Here is a 21,025-nt window from a genome sequence, read left to right as displayed (position 1 = left end):
CTTGGCGTATAAGGTACAGCATAGTGATTATACTTAAAAATATTGCATTGTATATTTAAAATTGTTAAAAGAGTGGGCATTATATACTCTCATCATAAGAAAAAATACTATGTGATGTGATGATGCTAACTAAACTCACTGTGGTAATCATTTTACAATATATACATATACATCAAATCATCATGCTGTACACCTTAGACCGATACAGTGTTATATGTTAAATAAATCTCAATAAAATGGGGGGGGGGAGTGGAAGTGACCTAAATGTCTCAATAGAGAAGTGCTCAGGTAAAATGTGATAAAGTCCTACTCATTCTATTCAGTCATAAATACACACACACACACACACACATACCTACACATTCCCATATCCATTGCTCTGGAAGGAGTCTTGTCACTCACTTTTTAACAAACAATGAGTAGATTTAAAACTATGTATATCGGTTATGTCAAATTATATGAATACACATGCCCACACATGAAGCAAAAGATTCTGAAAAATCATGGCCAAGATATTTCTATTTCTAGTAATTTTAACAATAATTTTCTCTACTTCTATATACGACTTGTATTTTCTATGAACATGTATTTTCATTATGAACAAAAAGCTAAACAAATAAATAAAATGCACTTCCTATCTGGCAGACAAAGTACTATTTTCAGGTCTCAATGCCTTGAACTAGTGCTGGCCCTTTAGCCTAGAGTGTTTTTTTCTTCACATCCATTCCATCTACTCATCCTTTGATTGGGCTTAATTATTTATTAGTGGTTGTACTAAAACAAATATCCTTAAAGTTCTGTTTCCCTAGAATTTGGCCACAATCCTCAAAAATCAAAGGTAAACCAATTCACTAGTGAGTAAACTTCTCCAAAAGTTGTCTGCGTGTTCCACATACGACTGTTTCTCGATCTGTGACGAAACGTAAGGTTGCCATGGGTGTACAGTCTCTCTCATTGGGAACAACTGAAAACTATCTATATTTGCTATAATTTGCACACCGATCAGCAGTGAATGAGAGAGGAAGGACTTGGCAGCCACAGGATAAAGATGCAGCTGTACTCAACAAAGTCGGGGTCATCAGAGACCTGCCACTAGGATTTCTCTATTCTCTGTTCTTTGAATCCAGGCTCCTTTCTTTAGACATAGCAGCCAAGCAACATTGACAGAAACCCATAAATCCCTCTGCTTCACACACTGCCCCCCCCCACCCACATTCTGGTGTCTTTTTGCCTGGGTCGGGTTACCCTTGTTCCCTTGCCCACTTTTCAAATGCACATATTTGTGATTATTAAAGACATATTTTTAAATTGAAAGGGAAAACAAAGTCTATTTTTTTTTTTGCCCCGAGTCCCCTATAATTTGGGACATGTTTCATAAGTCTTTGGGCTTCCTCCCAGTAAGTTACTGTTACATAAAATATTTTCCTCACTGATGGGAGGGACAACTTCATGACACCTCTACTTCTCATGTCAAATGAAAAAGATGAAATAGTGGGACATTTCCAAGATTAAGGAAAATTCCACTTTATACAGAAGATTTTTAACAAATGGAACTGGATGCTGGAACCAGAATTATACATGGGGAATTTAGACGCCAACACTGATTTATTAGTCCTCAACAGTTGTTGAGTCTTGTTCAACTTTGTAGCCATGATTCAATATCTTCCAACCAACAAATATTTATGTGTATTCTCTTCTGAATTAAGTACTTACTGAGCTGGTTTTTTTTACCATAGGCCTGGGAGACAGTGTGAACTGAATATATACCAAGTTTCAAAACTGATATTATCTCTCAGAGAAATAAACAGAGGATTAATAAAGACCTTTTTGGACCAAGGACCAAGGACTACAGACCGCCGATGTAGACTCCAGCAGCATACTAATGCTAGTAGACTAATGCTGTGACTACTTACTCACCCCAAATCCCCATGAAAATTGCAAAGAACACTGTGGACTCGTTATCAAATAAGTAGGAGATCTGTAAAAACAGCAACAACACAAAAAACACTTAGTATCAAATCTGATACAAAGAGAAATCTTGAGCCTTTTTAATTGTACCACAACATCAGACATACCTTTGAAGCCAAACAAGTAGTATTTAGTCTCCAGTAATCACACACTAGATCACAGAGTGGGCACATGATAATCTGACCTCCAATCATAGGGTCACAGATCTCAGTGCTGAAGAGGGAACAGCAAAGTTATTTTATTTTATTTTTTTAAAAGATTTATTTATTTATTTGATTGTTTATTTATTTATGATAGACACACACACACAGAGAGAGAGAGAGAGAGAGAGAGAGAGGCAGAGACACAGGCAGAGGGAGAAGCAGGCTCCATGCCAGGAGCCTGATGCGGGACTCACTCCCGGGACTCCAGGATCGCGCCCTGGGCCAAAGGCAGGCACCAAACTGCTGAGCCACCCAGGGATCCCCAGCAAAGTTATTTTAAAGGTGATGCGTTTTTGGGTGACAGGACAACTGTTTATATGGCTTCTCACATATGGCAGAGGGGCAATAAAGCAGCAATTTCTGTAGAAGGTCAAGTCATGCTTTGAGAAGCAGAATCTTTAGGGTTGATCATTAAAAACAGATTTTCCATAAAGCTCCAGGTGAGGGGCAGCTGTTAACATTTGGGGTTTTTCAAAAACATCAATTATCTGCTGCCAGCAGGAAACATTTTGAAACAAATGCCAGGGAAGTAATAACAACCATTTCATTTAGTATAACAGCAAGATGTTTTCTCTGGGCAATTCCGTTGTACTCACCTGCTTGAGTTACCATCCATTGATAGTAAGCCGTAAATGAAACAAGCTAAGCCCACGATAGCTGCAAAGGACAGCATTTCGGTGTAAAATCCAAGAAAGACAAAATACATGGCGATTTTTTCTCCAAAATAATTCCTATGAAAGAAGTTAAAAATAAAATCCAAGGTTAGAAGAATGATACCTTCCAGAGAGCCTTGGTTCTACATTCAGGAAAGACCTGCATTCCTGGCTCCATTGCTTTCTCACCCTGCAATTTTGGTAAAAAGTCACTAAACTCTCCTCACTTTGGTTTCCACCTCATAAAATACAGGGTGATGCTTATCCACAGAATTGGTGTAAGGACTAAAAGAGATAACACATATAAGCTGGAAGCCAACTGAATATAAGTTGTTTTAATTTTGGAACAATTAGGCAACTTGAAAAGCTTCTAAGATATAAGGAGAGTTTAAAGGTATTGAAATAAACCGCGGAACATTCTGCTACGTAACTTCTAGCACTTAACAAAAATCGAAATCACATTCACGAAGTGCATGGAGTTTTGCTTTATTTCTCTTTCTAAGATAGAAGAAGGTACTCTGACCACATTAGGCAAGAGTGGTTCGGTGTATAGACTTCCATCTTCCTGCGATTTCGGATCTCTGATGGACATTTATAGAATTGTGAGAGGCGTAGCACACCAAGGACTTAAAATTGATCGCTTAATAAAAGTTCCATGAAATATGCAGTTCAGATCTTGCTTTATAGAGAGGTAAAAAGTTACAACATTACTTGTCATAAATGTTTAAGTCTTACCACCAAAGTTTTTGTGTGTTTCTGTTCCTGTTTTTCTAAACCAAGTTCCCCCTTAAGAAGTCTCTTTAAGGAACTAGAGAACATAGTTTTCTCTGTCTCAGAAAACCACACTTTTTTTTTTTAAACCAGATTAATCCTCCTTATTCACATGGAGTTCAGCTTATCAAATCTGTGAAACCCTTCCACAGTTTCCAAGGCAGTTAGATGTGATCCCTTCTGGGTTCTAATAGCATGCAATCTAACAATATATTACATCATTTAATATTAAATTGTAAATTCCATACATGCTCAAAAAAGAAGGCAACTCTCAACATAAACAGTAAAAACTTAATTTTCAAATATTTGAAAGCATCTCGCTGCTTATACTGTTTTTCATTCCTTTCACTGATGATAAACATTTTCACACTCTTGTTTTTCTCTTGTTCGGCTCCTCAAATCACTATAAACTTGAAATTAAATTATGATTCCATCATATTCTCTTGTTAATTTGCCATTCACAAATTCCTTAGGTTCACTTACACTTAGGGTAAGTGAATTTGTCTTTTTCTTTTTCTGCTGAAAAATAGAGCAATTACGTCTATACTGCATAAAATCAAAATCTTTTTTTTTTTTAGAAGTTGCATTTATTTATTTTTTGAAAGAGAGAGAGGGAGAGAGCACAAGTGGCAATAGGGGCAGAGGGAGACGGCAAAGCAGACAAGGGGCTTGATTCGAGGACCCTGAGAGCATGACCTTGAGCCAAAGGCAAATGCTTCACTGACTGAGCCACCCGGTGCCCCATAACATCAAAATCTTTTAGTAAAGGATAAAATATTTGATTTGTGGAATTTATCATTCATCATATCTACTTCCACTTGATGTTTTAAAAATTACAAAACTAATGCTTTTTTAAAAAATATTTTATTTATTTATTCATGAGAGATACAGAAAGAGAGAGAGAGATGCAGAGACACAGGCAAAGGGAGAAGCAGGCTCCATGCAGAGAGCCCGATGTGGGACTTGATCCTGGGACTCCAGGATCATGCCCTGGGCCAAAGGCAGGTGCTAAACCACTGAGCCACCCAGGGATCTCAAACCAATCCTTTTTTAAGTTAAGATGTCAATATTACTGCTCTAGAGTTAACCTAAAAATTCTTTGGTAATTCATAAACAAACTGGATATTTCAGCTTTAAGAACTACCTTTTGCTTTCTTTCAAATGTCAAGAATCTTACATGTGACCTTCAACACCTATTTCTGAAAATTTTAAATACAGCCTCCTTACTTCCCTGACTTCTGTCTTGCATCCCTCCCTCAAGTATCTTCCATTCCCAGTGAAGTGATGGTTCTAAAGCAAAACCTCAACCATGCCCTTTTCCTCCTTCAAAGGTTTTATTCTTTCTTTGAGCAGTGTTCTGCATGATGTTGCTGAGAAACATTAAAGTCTCGCTGCTTCTACTCCCCTACATGAAGAACTAAATATACAGTTGTCTTCCTCAGCCCAGTGCTCTGTACCTTCTTCTCTCTGCCTGAGAAATTCTTACCTAACTTGTTTACTTAGCAACTTACTACTTATCTTCAAGACACAGCTCAAGAAAAAGTAGGTGCTTTTTCATCCATGCTCTGTTGTTTCATGAGTATCACTCTGTTATAATTATTATACATTTGTGTGTCTTCCTGAGACATTCATATTAGAAAACCGTGTCTGGGTTATCTTTGTAGCCCTACTCTCTTGCCTTGTACCTAGTAATGTTTAATAAATGTCCATTAAAAGAATGTGTGCATTGTAATCATGCATCTATGGACAATTCCTTTCTTTTTTTAAGGATGTTTTTATTTGCATCATCTTGCTATTAAGTGCTAACAGGTCTCTAAAGCTTTTCCTAAAACCCATAAAATCAACAAGCAGAGAAAATAAAACCACACCAAATACAGGCCTTCAGCATCATGACAGAGAATATCATGATCTTCAAATTATCTATAAATAAAGAAATAAACCCAGTTCCAGCAGGGCACCTGCCACCTGCTGTCATAAACCTGAGGTACAAGAGAGCAGTGAAGGAAATTATTAAGAAATTCCAGTACATAAAAAAAAATTAAGTAGGGTAAAGACATTAGACAAATACAGACAAAATAACCACCTGTGGGGGCTGGGGAAGATATAACTAAATGTTATAATACTGAACACATGTTGGGACATGGTAATTCAGAGCACTGGCCAAAAGGAAGGAATCTGAAAATAAGCAAGAGTAGCAGCTTCAGAGAAGCAGTATTTTTTGGAGATGAATAAGATATACAGGGTGGTACTCCCTAAAGGTGTGGCAGTAAGAGAAAGAAGAAAATAAAAGGGACAGTTAGGCTCCTGTAGAAATGAGAGAAATAGCACGCAATAACCACAACCATCATCTATAAAAGAAACTGCATGGAATCGTAAAGGACTAGCATAAGAGTGCACTTTAATGCTAGGAATTCTGTGAGTTAAATACAAACAGACAAAGACAGACTATAGCCATACAAAACTATATTACAAAAACCGACAATGTTAAATAATTTCATTCAGCTCATGAATGTTCTCCCAAAGGAACATAAGAAATAGTGCAATAAAGTACTATAAACAATTAAATTTTCTTGAATAAATGAGAGTATAAGAAAATGCCAGAAATATAAAAATAAGAAGAAGAGGGAATTGAATAAACAAAATAAGAAAGAACTCCATAAAGAGAGGAAAAAACAAAAAAAAATCACATAAGGTTATATCAGAATTGATGCTGAAATTATGAGATATTCAAGAGAGAGAATAAAGGGGAAATTAAGTGAAAAACTAATAAAAGTAAGAAAAACAGGAAACCTATCAAAAGAATGAAAATAACAAAAAAGTAAAAAGAGTCTGAGAGAAATTGATATGAAGATAGGCAAAAAAAAAAAAAAAACAAACATATATATAACTGGAGTCCAAAGAAAATAAAGACCCTGGAATCAAAATACTGGAAAAGAGCTAATATTTCAAAACTACAATCCAAGAACACTTTCCAGAAAAAAAAAAAAAAAAAAAAAAAAAACAAGAAAGAAGGTATACATTGAAAGGATCCAGTAGGAACCAGGAAAAACAGACTTAGAATAATCAACTCCCAAACATGATGTGTTAAATCCATAAGATATTAAAACAAATGAGCAAGCAAACAAAATCTCAAAGCTCCCTAGCAAAATGATAATGTTCAAGGACAAAAGAACTTTCTGCTCATGAGGACACACTGGAGGCATTTCCACAAGGCAGGGACACCCACTATGTCCGTTACTATTTAATACTGTTCTGGAATTACCAGCCAATGCAACTGAACAAAAGAAAATAATTGGGGTCATAAGAATTGGCAAATATAAACTATTACTGTATAAAAAATGACATCATGGTGCACCTGGGTGACACAGTTGGTTAAGTGTCCAACTCTTGGTTTCACTCAGGTTGTGAATCTCAGAGTCATGAGATGGAGCCTGGTGTCAGGCTCTGCACTCAGCGTGCAGTCTGCTTGAGATTCCCTCTCCCCTCTGCCCCTCCCGCTCGTGCTCTCCCCCTCCATCTATAAAATAAATATTTTAAACATAATAAATGAGTAAATAAATAAATAAATAAGCCATGGTAACATATCTGGATAACCTTAAACAATCAATGCTAAAACTAATCTAATGAAGAATTCAAGGTATCAAAACACAAAATTAAGATGCAAAAATCAATAGCCTTCAATATAGAAATAGTAAGTCAGAAGATAGAAGAGAATACATAATTTATAATAGCCACAAAACTTTTAAAACACCTAGGATTAAACCTAAGAAAATTGCCTGACTTACGTAAAGAAAAGTCTACAATACGCTTGAAAAATCCAAAAGTAGCCTGGAACAAAAACATATCCTTTCCTTGACGTGCCTTTTCAATGATTAGAATGACTGAACTATCCTCAAACTATCAGGCCTACCTAAGTTAATTTATAAATTTAATGTGATCCCCATATAAATACCGACAATCTGTTTTTTTTAGTAAACAGCCAGACAAGTTGATGCTAAAGTTTTTATGGAAGAAGAAATGTGCAAAATGTACAAGGAAACACAGAATGGAAAAGCTATGTGGAGTATTAGCCCAGCTAGATTTTAAAATATACTACCCGTATACCCGTACTGCAGAGTAAAACACTAAGCAAAGACGCTACAATTAAAACGGGATGGAAAAAAAAATAAAAAAATAAAAAAAATAAATAAAACGGGATGGTACTGATACATGGGTGGCTGGCTCGGTCAGAGGAGCAACGCAGAGCATCTGGAAAGGAACTGAACTGCACACAGAAATCTAGCATAAGATAAAAAGGGGGCACCTCACATCACTGGGCTGCAAATATACGTCTTAATAAATAGCGTCGGGACAAGTAGATAAAAGTAGATCTACTTCTCACACAACATGTAAGAATAAATTCTAAGTGGATCGGGAGTCTAAATATCAAAAGAGAAACTATGCAAGTAAAAGAAGACGTAGGTGAATTCCTCTGTAACTTGTGTGTATAAACTGGCATTTTGTCACTAAAAATCCAAAAGCAATAAAAATTCTGATCAATATTTCTATTGATTTGTGTAAAATAAGAAAATACTTGTACGTAGCAAAAACCAAACCACCAACCAAACAAATAAAAAAAAAAAAAGCCCATAAGCTCCATAAGCTAAGGCAAAATGCACATGACAAACGTGGAGAAAATATTAGGAATACATTTTATAGATAGAAGGTACAAAACCTCGGTGTATAAAAAAAAAAAAAAAACTGAAAAAACACTGAGAAAGAAGGCAAAAGTCCTATAGAAAAATGGACAAAAATATGAGTAGAGATTCATTTTAAAAGCTACAAAAATGTCCCTTAGCATACAAAAAGATGTTCGATTGCATGCATAATGAGGGAAATATGAATCAAAACTACACTAAAATACCATTTTTCACCAGTCAGCTAGCAAGAATTAGAGAACTTGACAGCATACTCTGTACTTTCATACGTTGTTGGTGGGAATTCCGAATGGTCCCATCCCACTGAGGGAGAATCTGGCAATTTTTAACACAACTACATATGCTCTTACCCTGCAATCCCAGGATTTCACACAGATGGATCTACCCTGGAGGTACACTCCCAAGGGCACATACACATGTACATTGTTACTCACTGAAGTACATGGTTACTTTTCTTTGTAATTATGAAGTACTGGAAACTGCCCAAATGAACACATAATGCCCAAGAACACATAATGGTAGGTATACCATAAAATGGAAAAATGAATGATGATGTCTCAGTGAATTCGTTTGCTTTGATCTTGAGGATATATTGTTAAGTGAAAATAGCAAAGTGGGAAGAGTCTATAAAGAATTTCACTTTTGCTTAACAGGGAGAAATTTCAGGGGCATCTAGTGGGCTCAGTCGGTTAAGTGCCTGCCTTGGGCTCAGGTCGTGATTTTGGGGTCCTGGGACTGAGCCCCACATGGGGCTCCCTGCTCGGTGGGGAGTCTGCTTCTCCCTCCCATTTCCTCCCTTTCTCTCTTGCTCTCTCTCTCAAATAAATAAATAAAAAATCTTCTAAAAATTTCTAAAAAAAAAATCATTTCACTATTGAAATGGAAAAGTATAACTTGCTACAAATGGAGGTCATTAAAAGAAGATGAAAAACTTTTAAAAGTTATTAAATTTATGCCAGACACTGGCTATTGATTAAATATCTGAGCTTCCCTTTGTTGTAAAAGGGAATTGGCAAGGGCTGACTACACATTATAGGTACACCCTGTGCTGACCCAAGATGCAATGTGTTTGTATATACCTAGGGCCATAAATACTTTTGGAGAATCCTAATAGCAGAAACACCATGTTGATAGTTTAAAAATGTAAATGAATTCAACTTTCAATACATTTTGAACAATGCACACTATGTAAACCTTCATTCTGATGACTATGCTTCTTTAAAAATATGCTACGAAAACATTCTCCAAGGGCCCAATGTCTGCAAATGTCCTTAGCAGCAGGTTTGTAACAGTGGAAAATCTGGGACGGCTGTTTTCTGACAGAAGAACAAATAAATGAATTATGCATCATTTATAACATGGCACTCTGTGTTCTATTAAAAAACATGAGATAAATCTGTGTGTATTCACAGGAGAACCAATAATATGTTACTTAGCAAAAAAAAAAAAAAAAGAAAAAGAAAAGAAAATGGCAGCAAAAAGGTAAATAAAGATGCCATTGTTTTTTCTAGGGAAAGAAAAATGATTGTGTATGCATTTTATGATGTATGCACATAAAAATAAAACTGAATGGATACATCAAATCAAGGGCAGTTACTTCTACAAAGTTTGATACAGGAAGAATTTCACTTAAGGTTTTGCATATCTCTGGAAGCCTGGGTGGTTCAGAGGTTGAGCATCTGCTTTCGGCTCAGGGGGTGATCCCGGGGTCCTGGGATCGAGTCCCGCATCAGGCTTCCTGTATTCCTGTACGGAGTCTGCTTCTCCCTCTGCCTGTGTCTCTGCCTCTCTCTGTGTGTCTCTCATGAATAAATAAATAAAATATTTTAAAAACTTTGCATATCCCTTTACTATTTGAATAGCTCATAAATGTGCTACTTCTGTCATTTAAAAAATTAAATGACTGTTATTTAAAATAAAACATCTACCCAACAAAGACTTCACACAATGATTTACAAAAAGTAGTAGCTTATATAGGCTACCTTTCATTTATCCTTAAAAATTTCCCCTTACATGCATTAAATGAAACTGCTGACAACTGTAGGACTGATTTGAATGTATGCATCAAAATCAGTCTCCTTATGAGATGCTGCGCAGGCATAGCGCTACCAGCACAAATCACCCAGTAAAACACGAGATGTAGAGCAACCAGGAGTCTAATCTGATTATTCCTTTACTGGAATCATAGCTGGAGTGTCCTGACATCCTGCATGTATGGAGTATTGGTAGGGGTCAAAGCAGGAAGCTGCAAGTCCTCTTGCGTAGCCAATGAATTGAACTGGTCTAAAGAATTGAGGTCATGGAACAAGTGCCTTCACGGATCTCTGAGATCTACACACACACACACACACACACACACACACCTCCATACACAAACTTTCTGCTATCTTCTATAAAACTAGTATGTATAAAGCACTAAGTGCTCATCCCTATGCTAAAAAACATACATATCTCAGTTCATTATTAAACAGCACCATAAGGAGAGTGCCATTGTTATTCCTATTTTACAGATGAGCCTCTACGGTTAAATAATTTGACCAAGTTTATGCAGCCCCTCAAGAGGAAGAACTTGGATGTGAACCCAGCCTACCTAAATATCAATGCCCAACCTCTGAACTACCAAGCTACCTCCACATGGTGGTTAGGCTCATTCCTCCAACAGCAAGCATCCTGCTCACAAATGAAGGACTCAATGACAGTGTGGCCACAAAACTGAGAAGGTGTAATATGTAGTGAGTGAAAACAGTGGTAAGAGAAATGACATGTGATGCCATTGTGAATAAAAATCACATTATCAGGTTTTAATCAGTTCGAGGCTATGCAAAAAAACAAAACAAAACAAAACAAAGACAAACTTACCTGACCAAATCTAAAGGCTGCTCCTTGTAAAAATAGGAAAACCGAGCCCAATTCTGGCAAAGTACGTATCTTTCGTTGACAGGATTAGGAGGTTCTGAAGGCTTCCAATACTGACCCTATAAACATTCAAAAAGAAAGTACTTGAATGATAAAGCAAAAGACAGGGGTGAAGTAAATAAGCACGGCTTTTATAAGGTTGGTGAATGAGGCAAATTGTTCTTTTGCTTTGGACTTGAATTTTCATAGTCCACTGATGTGCAGTTACCTCCTAAAATCTATGAGAAACTGTAATAATAGTGATAATCATTAAGAACCCCACTAAATTATTTAAAAATACAAGTTAAAGTTTTCAGACCCTGGCTTTACCCCCGTTGCTCTTTCCTATAGAAAGCCCTTCCTTCCCTACTCTAATTCTACTAGGATATTCACAGCTCGGAGATTCAGGTTAACTGTATAACCTGCTGGGATACACCAGCACTTTTATTTTATAGTTAGAAAAATTATACCCAAGCAAAGTGCAGTGAATGATCCAAAGTCCTACTACTATGACAGGAATCTCCTCCAGACTTGTCTGGTCCTCACTGGTAATCACTGACACAATTTCCCAGAAAATTTAAAACACGTATCACAAACTTTAGCACCAAAGAACCTTGGTACTGTTTTGTGCATAAGGTTTTCCCCATTGTTACATACTGAGCTGCTTTATTAATAATGTCCCTTTGGGATCTAGCAGAGTAATGTCTGCATAGGGGGCTTCAACACGTTCTTTTAATTGTTCACTTAGGTGAGTGGACTGCTGAAGACGGCGTGAACAAAAATATCCAATTTAAAACTAAGCATATGTGAAAAATCTCAATATGATAAGGTGTAAGATTTTATGTCACCTAGATTCCAGCTTTTTTTCTTCTGTAGCTAATCCTGCTAAATCTTGAAAAATGAAATAAATACTATTTGGGTGTCTTGAAAATTGGTTCCTTAAAGCCCAGAAGGGAAAATCCAGTACCTAACCTTGCATTCAGGATAGAAAAAAAAAAAAAAAGAAAAAAGAAAAAAAAAAAGGCAAAACTAACAGTAAGTTACAACTATCTTTAACAACACCTAAATACCATTGATTTTCTAGTGATCATAAATGACTCTGCTAGAAGGCTGGGTGTACAGATTAAAGTTGCAGGTGCTGAGGATATTAGTTTGGCTTAGTGACATGATGATATTAATAAGAGAAGTAATTCCCTAGAAACAAAACAAATAGCATCAAAAACTTCTAAAAGGCAATGAGCCCTTTTGTGAAGAAAGACTGATAAAATGCATCGTATGGCATTTATTAACCCGCTATACATCTCGCTCCAAATGACCATGGCATTATTTTGCTTTTATAATCCCCCCCAAAATTTCTTTTGCCCCAGAAGAAAACAAAATGTATGTGGAGGATGGGGAGAAGGTGGGGAAGGATGATTTCTCTAACACTTAAATTAAATTCACATGAATTGACACTCCTGTTAAAAACTGCCAACCATTTTGGAAAATTTGGCTATACTCTTTCTTACAGCAAACATATCAAAGATAATCCACTAGACAGTGCTGAACAGACGTAGTTCTTCAAAGGTGTCCCTACCTACAAAGAAATCATTTGTGAAAGGAAGAGTCAAATCGGTGTGGCAAGCTTCATTTTCTTGTTTCAACATATTACCATGGCCACCCCAACCTCCAGCGATCACCACCCTGATCGGTCCCCAGCCATCCAGAGGCAAGGCCCCCCATGAGCAAAAAGATGACAACTCATTGAAGGTTCAGATGATGGTGAGCATTTTTAGCAATAAAGAACTTTTTAACTAAGAACCTTTTTTTTTTTTTTTTTTGCAATAAAGAAGTTTTTTTAGGCAAACTCTTATCGCACACTGAATACACTACAGGATAGTGTAAACAACTTACACTATGCAGTGGGAAACCAAAAAAAAATCACTTTTTAATGAGACATGGAGTGAGCAAATGCCGTTGGAAAAATGGTGCCAGTGGAATTCTGTGACATGGAGATGCCACAAAACTTCAATTTGTAAAAAAATGCACAATAACTGCAATGTGCAATAAAGCAAGGCACAAGAAAAGGAGGTATGCCTGCAATTAAAACCAATTACATATCTAATGAAGGAATACATGAATTCATATATATTTTTTAAAGATTTTATTTATTTATTCACGAGAGACAGAGAGAGAGAGGCAGAGACACAGGCCGAGGGAGAAGCAGGCTCCATGCTGGAGCCTGATGTGGGACTCGATCCCAGGACCCTGGGGTCACCCCCTGAGCTGAAGGCAGATGCTCAACTGCTAAGCCACCCAGGGGTCCCATAAATGCATAAAATTTAAGTTCTTATGGATTCAAAACTTTATAAAAAATATCTGATGGGTCCACATAAAAATTTCCAAATATTCTATTCCTCAGTGTTGTTTTTAACAAAACTGCTCTTTTCTATATGGATTCTAAAGAAAATTCGCCTACAAATGTGATTTTTTAAAAAGATTTTATTTATTTATCCAAGAGAGAGAAAGAGAGGCAGAGACACAGGCAGTGGGAGAAGCAGGCTCCATGCAGGGAGCCTGACGTGGGACTCGATCCCGGGTCTCCAGGATCACGCCCTGGGCCAAAGGCAGGCACTAAACTGCTGAGCCACCCAGGGCTGCCCTACGTATGTGATATTTTTAAAAATAAATATCCATTGAAACCACAGTGTAAAGAGGTATTAACTACGTGTTTCAGCATAGCTGGTAAAGTTCGCAGCTTGGAACTAAGGAGTGTTTGGGGGGATTTTCCCAACATGAGAAAGAATTAAGCAACCTGTCATCAAAGAGAGCAAAGGGAAGATTCTCTCTCCCAACAAAGCAGCCTCAGAATGTCAGAGAGAAAATGGGCTCGGTATTTCAAAACCAAGCTTACACTTACATCATGGAGTGGATAGGCAGATGAGTAAGTATTAGAAGTTAGCAGTCTTTCAATCCCAAACTTCTTCTTCCCGTCTTCTACGCCAAAAGGACACCGTGAGAGAATATAATATACCTATGAGGTAAGAATTGAACACATTTCAGAATTTTATGCTATGCACATTTTTTATCCCATCACAACTTCACAATGTCCAACTTTGTGTGAATGTGGATACAGGTTCTGATTACAGAAGGAACCTTCCCTCTGTCGTTTGAAGGTGAGCTTGTGTGGAGTGTGCAAGTAGTTCAGCTCCCGGGCGTGAGAGTTCTCTAGTCCCTCGGGGAGAGGCAGGGGTGGATCATGATTTATTTTGCTTCTCCTGTCCCACGTTCTTCTCGAAGTCTTGTGCCTAAATTCTTACAATCAGGCCTTCACGTTGGAATCTAGTATCACTACCACCGGTTCAGCTGGGGAACGTGGGATAGAGTTGAAACTTGGCTATGCTGATTACTCCAGTGACTCTGAGGATTTATACAGGGGGTCTTCTTGATATCTGAATTTATTAACTCAAGATTGCCATACCTCTACAAGCACTTTGCAATCACCTATACCTTTGTATCAGTTTTCTCCTTCATATAGTTTGGGCTCTGATGTCCCTCTGCTCTCATATTTCTGCCAATTCAACCCTAACTGCTTTTTGTCTTCCAGCAACTTTTCAGAATTTCTGCTTTTCTGACTGTCAAATTTGGTCATTGCAGCATTCTTTTTTTTTTTTTTCTTAACGATTTTATTTATTTATTCATGAGAGACACACAGAGAGAGGCACAGACACAGGCAGAGGGAGAAGCAGGCTCCCTGCAGGGAGCCCGATGCAGGACTCGATGCCAGGACCCCGGGATCACCACCTGAGCCAAAGGCAGACAGATGCTCAACCACTAGCACCCAGGTGCCCCTTAGCACTGTTTTAGATCCATTTCCCTTTCTCCCTTCTTACGTTTCCTAAGTTAAGGAATTGTTGGTTGGAGTGCTGGTTGTTCTCAAAACATCATTAGCTAATCTGGATACTCATTTAAGTGCAGCTTAGGGGCAGCCCCGGTGGCCCAGTGGTTTAGTTCCGCCTTTGGCCCAGAGTGTGATCCTGATGACCCGGGATCGAATCCCACGTCAGGCTCCCGGCATGGAGCCTGCTTCTCCCCCCTCTGCCTGTGTCTCTGCCTCTGTGTGTGTGTGTGTGTGTGTGTGTGTGTGTGTGTCTGTCATGAATAAATAAATAAAATCTTAAAAAAAATAAGTGCAGCTTACTATTTTATGTTGGTAAATATATCATAATTTATGAAAGCAGTTTTAATTTGTACAACTAATGTGTTAAATATCAATTACTCTGCATACTTAGTATTTCTTTAGGAAAGATTGATCAAAATTAGAACTCTGTCCTGGGGTATTAACAAACTGGAGAATTTTACTCCACCAGAGATTGAGACTTATTATGAAACCATGAAAAATACAGCACGGTATTGTTGAATAAAAGCAAATCTGGACTTAGGAAAGACGTTATATGAAAAGATTATTACAGGAGGGGGAGGGACACTATTTTAATATGGAGACTTGTGAACATCTGCAAAGTCAGGCTGAAAGGGACTTTCTTTTCTATTTATTCATTCACTCATTCATTCATTTGGGTGAAGCAAGCCAAGGTTCAGGGAGTGTCTTTCTTTGTGGTAAGGAAGGGCTGCTACACCTGCCAGTGTTGGCTTGGGTTAAGTGTACATCAAAGTTTAGGGTCCTGCGGGAAGGAAAGTTTAATTAATGTTCAGTCAGTTCAGCTAACAAATACTTTGTTTTAATGGATCAGTGGGGATAAATAGTTCAGCTAGCCATTTATCAGACCAAGAATGAGAATATGGAGGGCCTATGTCTGACTCTTCTTACTACAAACTAATTATAAAAGGGAGAAACTTTTTTTGTATATTTTTTATTGGAGTTCGATTTGCCAACATATAGCATAACACCCAGTGCTCATCCCATCAGGTGCTAAAAGTAAGAAATGATAAGGCTAATTATAAATTTAAAGGAACTGAAATTTCCCTGGTGCCCAGAGGAAAAGAGACTTTCTCTACCTCTCTGTTCTTGGAGCATTTCCTTTAGAGAACTTGTCATTTTAAACTCTTTCTCTATCCCTTTGAGATTTATGTAAATCTGTAACAAATGCTAAATAAGCCTCTAGACAGTGTTATAACCCAAGAGTGTTTTCCTTAAGTCTTCTAGGATCCACCTCTTTTAAATGCAAACATCAAGAAAGATAGCATCCCTAGCCCTCAGCCACGCCCGTGTATCTATGGGAGCCATAGCCTGGGCACCTGGCTCCAGCTTATACCTATTTGATTGGCATTGAGATAGGAGAAGCGTAATTTCTTCTTGGTATCAAGACAACTAACATAGATGGACACCTCAATCACCAGGCGAATTTAAGATGAACTATGTGGCTGTCAAGTCAAACTGGGAGATGGGGGCAGTGGTTATCTATGAATATACAGGGAAGGGCGATCCTTTACAGTAAGCAGTTTCCCAGAACAGGAAGAGTGGGGGATTCCTTTAATGGTCCCTGTTTTCTAGGAGCACAGGATGCCAGTAAAGTTCAACTTTGTCCATATCGGTACGAAAATAGACAAAAAGATCAAAGCTGTAGAGTTGGTCTCAGAAGTAGACTTATGAAGAATATTTAAATACTCAGGTTATGACAAAGGTGGAACTAAAAAAAATGGTGTGAAAAGTTGAATGTTTTCAGTAATTGCTACAAACTGAATGACCACACATATGGTGGGAAAATTACACCATGCACAAAAAATGAATTCCAGGTGGATGTTAGTTCTCAATGTAGAAAATAATACAACGTCAAAAAATAATATAGGAAATTAACTTCATGGGCTGGTGGTAGTTAAAGATTAAGAGCGTGATTCATAAAGAAAAGGCTTGAGAAATTGAGGACTACATTAAAATTAAAAACACCTGCTGTGCAAAAGAAGCCATTAAAAGAAAGGAAAAGGATACTATATGTTGGCAAATTAAATTCATTTTTTTTAAAAAAGGAAGTACAAAGTAGGACAAGATGAGTAATATATATGATAAAGAAAGGGCTCATATAAGGAATATATAAACAATTTTCTCCCAATCAACAATTTAGGAAAAGATCTAATTGAGAAATAGACAAGACTTACAGGGGCTTCACAAAAGTGCGTATCTTAATAAGCAATAAACCCATAAAAACACATATCAGAGAAATGCAAATTAAAACCACAATGACACATACACAAATAAATTTCAATACAAAATAATGAAAATAGAATGTACAAAAACTCATTCAAGAGCTAAATTAATCATCCAAATAAATATTGAGCAAAAGAAGCCAGACTCAAAAGAATATATACTACATGATTCCATTGTTATAAAGTTTCAAAAAAGCCTAATCTCTGTTGGGAATTAAAGTTAACCTCTGCTGAGGATGATGGGGAATAGTGATTGGAGGCAGCAGGGCTTCTGGAGGGCCAGCAAGTCCTTGATGAGGGTGGTGGTTATATGGCTCTGTTTGTTTTGTGATGATTCAGTGAGCTGTATGTTTACGACTCGGAGGCCTATCGCTATTCATTTTATGCTACAATTTATTTATTTTTTTTTTATTTTTTTTTTTTGATATGCTACAATTTAAAAAGAAAGAAAAAGAAAGATTGGTGAATTCTAGTGTTGAGAAAGAATGTAGGATACTGAGCACTCTCACACGTTGTTACTAGGACTCTAAATCAGTGCATCTTTTTGGAAAGAGTGATAGTATAATATAAAATTTTAAATATGTATGCCCTTAGATCTAGAAATTTTTTATCTGGTATTGATTTTGCAGAAAAAATTACATATATGCTGAAATACATAAATACTAGGTTGAAAACTACAGAACTATTTGTGAATCGGAAAAGTAGGGAACAAAGTCAATAACTGTCAGATTTGAGAATATATAGACATGTAAGATATTATAAAATCTACAGTGGGAAGCTCAGATGTCATGATAGTTGTGGAGATGCTTCGAGAAGTATGAAATTCGATATCAGTGCAAGATGCTCTTGGAATACTTTCAATTTGTACATACATAAACTTTTAAAATTTTTTTGAATTCAAATTCAATTTGTACTACATAGATTAACCTGAATGCCCTGGATAAGGATAGGAAGGAAGGGACTTTTCCATATTAATCTCCCCAATAACTTCCTCAATAGAGCAAAAATGGTTCTAGTCTGCTGTGAAGGAGGAAAAACTTGTTTTAATGCTGAATTAATCTAAGGTATCCACACTCTTTACACAGAATAAGTAAAGATAAATGGATATTGATATTTCTATACCTGGTCAAGCTCCTAATTTGTTCCTCCTGGTTCACTGGCCTTTCGTTAGCTACTTTTTAATGTAACAAGTCTATCTAAAGTACTCTAAGGTTTGCAAAGTGCTTCACACAGGAGTCTTTCATTTGCTTTTGACAGTAATGTCAGTATTGACTATCATTAGCTCTGTCTTAAGACACGGTAGCTTATTTAGAAAGCAGCAGAGTTATGACTTGAAACCAGGTCTTCTGATTCCATGTTACATACTCTTTACTCCCTTAGGGGTTGCCTCTTAGGTTTGTGGTGGTGGTGGTAGTTTTTTATTCCTGGTAAGAAAAGGAAGAGAACTTTTGGGTTTGTAAATGTATAGTCTTCTATGTAAATTCTAGACATGTATTTTGTTTAATACTCCTGTCTTTGAATTTAACAAGAAAAGATTGAGACACTAGAAAAAATGATTATTTCAAAACCTTTCTTAGACACTGAAGGGTACTGAACCTAAAGGGAATATAAGGCCTCAAATCTGAAAAGAGAGTTAAGTGATCCCCAGTGGGAGGGTGCTGTGATTGCTAGAACCCCGGTGATCACATTAAAAGGCAACAGGAAGAAGGGGCAAAGCAACAAAGAACCAGAACTTTTCTCCCTCTAAAGTCAGGTTGATAACAATAATACCTGAAATGTATTGTGCACCTAGGGTATTCAGGTATCGAAGTCTTTCATACCTTAACTCATTTAATTCTCAGGGTAACCTATGAGGTAGACTTTATTCTTAACATAAGGAAACAGTGGCACTGAGAGCATGATTTTTTAGGAGAAAGGCTTTTAATGGAAAACTTAAAGATGCTAGGACTACAAACAGAGAGGAAATATTATTCAAGACTGAAAATGGTTTTGAGAGGAAAAGGTTTTGAGGTTTCTCAAACGCTATCTATCTATCTATAAGGAAATCTTAGAATTCCATTTTCACTTGGAATGACCAATATTCCTCCTGCTGTGTGCATTTATAAAAACAAACTCTAAATTTATAACACCATTTACAAGTAACTAATAAAACCTAAGCCCTGGCTCTCAGTTAAGAGCTTTTCCCAATATCGCATGAAGCCTCTGTCTTAACTGTGTCTACACTGTCAACTTTTCATGTTTAAACAAGTTTGATACGTCAATCTATATGTGAACAGGTTTAAGTGGTCCAGGTGGAGCTTCAAACCTGCTCAATACCATCAAATATTTATCTAAATGTATGCAGAAACACTGGGCAGACACAGCATCTCCCAAGCACATGTACACAAGCACACGCAGGCACACATGCCTCACTTGAACGGATGTGACCAAAGGTCTCTCTACCTACAATTCTGTTTCTTGATGAGGATGGAAAGAAGCTTGACTCGTCTTCAATGAGGAAGAGTTCCTGCCGATGTCTGGTGAATTGGGCAGTGAAATATTCAGGACGAGGGTGCCTCACGTTCTTTGGGAGCTTCAGAGGTCCAAGCATGTAACTAAAGGGGAATGTCTCAGCTGGAGGAATATCACTCTCCTGAATAGGCATTTTGATTCCCAACACTTCAGCGTAAGTAACTAGTACCTCCCAAGGGGCATGGATCTTGACAAAATAAGTCCTCCCATCTTCAGAGTTCTGCATAAAAAGACAGCAAAATAACAGAAAGCATAATGATTTATTTGTTACTAAACTGATTAAAGAAACAAAGTTTTATAAAATCTCAAAGATGTCATAGCATTTTCAATTTATTGAAATTTTTCAGCAAAACTTCTAAAGGGACAAATGCTCAAAACATATATCTGTATATTATATTTACATATACATGTAGATGCGTAAATGTTGTGTGTACATGTGTGTGTGTGATAGAGACAAAGAAAGAATACTCTAAAAATATATTTCAGAGTCCGTGTATACTAGCCCTGCTATAAAATCATAAATATTTGTGATTCTGGGCAATCTATTAAGTTATTAGTAACTAACCATGATCCTGAGCTTAAGGTATATGAGGGATACGTACAATGTATAAGATATACTTATTTTTCTTACCCAGCTATGTATAGCTTATATCTAGAGGAAGAATTTTAATAAGTAATAAGGTTCATTACACAGGAGAATGACTAAGTTATAGATTGTGTAGTATAACACATATTTATTAGTTCAGGAAAAAAAACAGGGATAAATAAGAACTAGAGAATACTAGAGTTTCATGGACAGGGTGGAATCAGAAATAGGTCTTTAAAAATAATTTTGAAGGAAATTCTAGAAAACCAGTAGATGGAGAGAGGTTTTAAAAAATAAATAAAAGAATTTGCCATTTTCATGAGCAGAGGAAGTTGTCTTGGCTGACACAGTGGGTTGTGCTATAAAACAGCCAGGTTAACTAGAGTGCCAGATTACACGCAGCCTTCAAAATGAGAGATAAAACAATCTTTGTACCCTGAACAGAATTATGTATGTCTATTTTTACAATGTTCCACTCATCATCTTATATTCAGAGCACTGACCTACTTATTTACTGGGAAGACCACAGGCCCTGCCATCTACAAATCTGTACCCAAAAAACTATTGTATAGCTCCCAAACAATCAAAATCAATCCCAAA

At 37.0% G+C, this 21,025-nt stretch overlaps 1 protein-coding gene across 1 annotated transcript in view; it reads right to left on the bottom strand.

Annotated features, from left to right (window-relative positions):
* The window catches only part of ANO5 (anoctamin 5), a 70,849-nt gene that overhangs the window by 31,841 nt on the left and 17,983 nt on the right, over positions 1 to 21,025 (bottom strand). The window contains 6 exon segments of the mRNA NM_001168413.1: positions 1,918 to 1,978; positions 2,076 to 2,181; positions 2,768 to 2,902; positions 11,152 to 11,267; positions 14,087 to 14,200; positions 19,775 to 20,059. Of these exon segments, the coding sequence (NP_001161885.1) occupies positions 1,918 to 1,978; positions 2,076 to 2,181; positions 2,768 to 2,902; positions 11,152 to 11,267; positions 14,087 to 14,200; positions 19,775 to 20,059 (817 nt within the window).

The sequence above is a fragment of the Canis lupus genome, chromosome 21 (assembly GCF_011100685.1).
Source record: "Canis lupus familiaris isolate Mischka breed German Shepherd chromosome 21, alternate assembly UU_Cfam_GSD_1.0, whole genome shotgun sequence".
NCBI lineage: Eukaryota > Metazoa > Chordata > Mammalia > Carnivora > Canidae > Canis > Canis lupus.
Note: the sequence above shows the minus strand (reverse complement) of the source record. Positions and strands in the feature narration are given on the sequence as shown.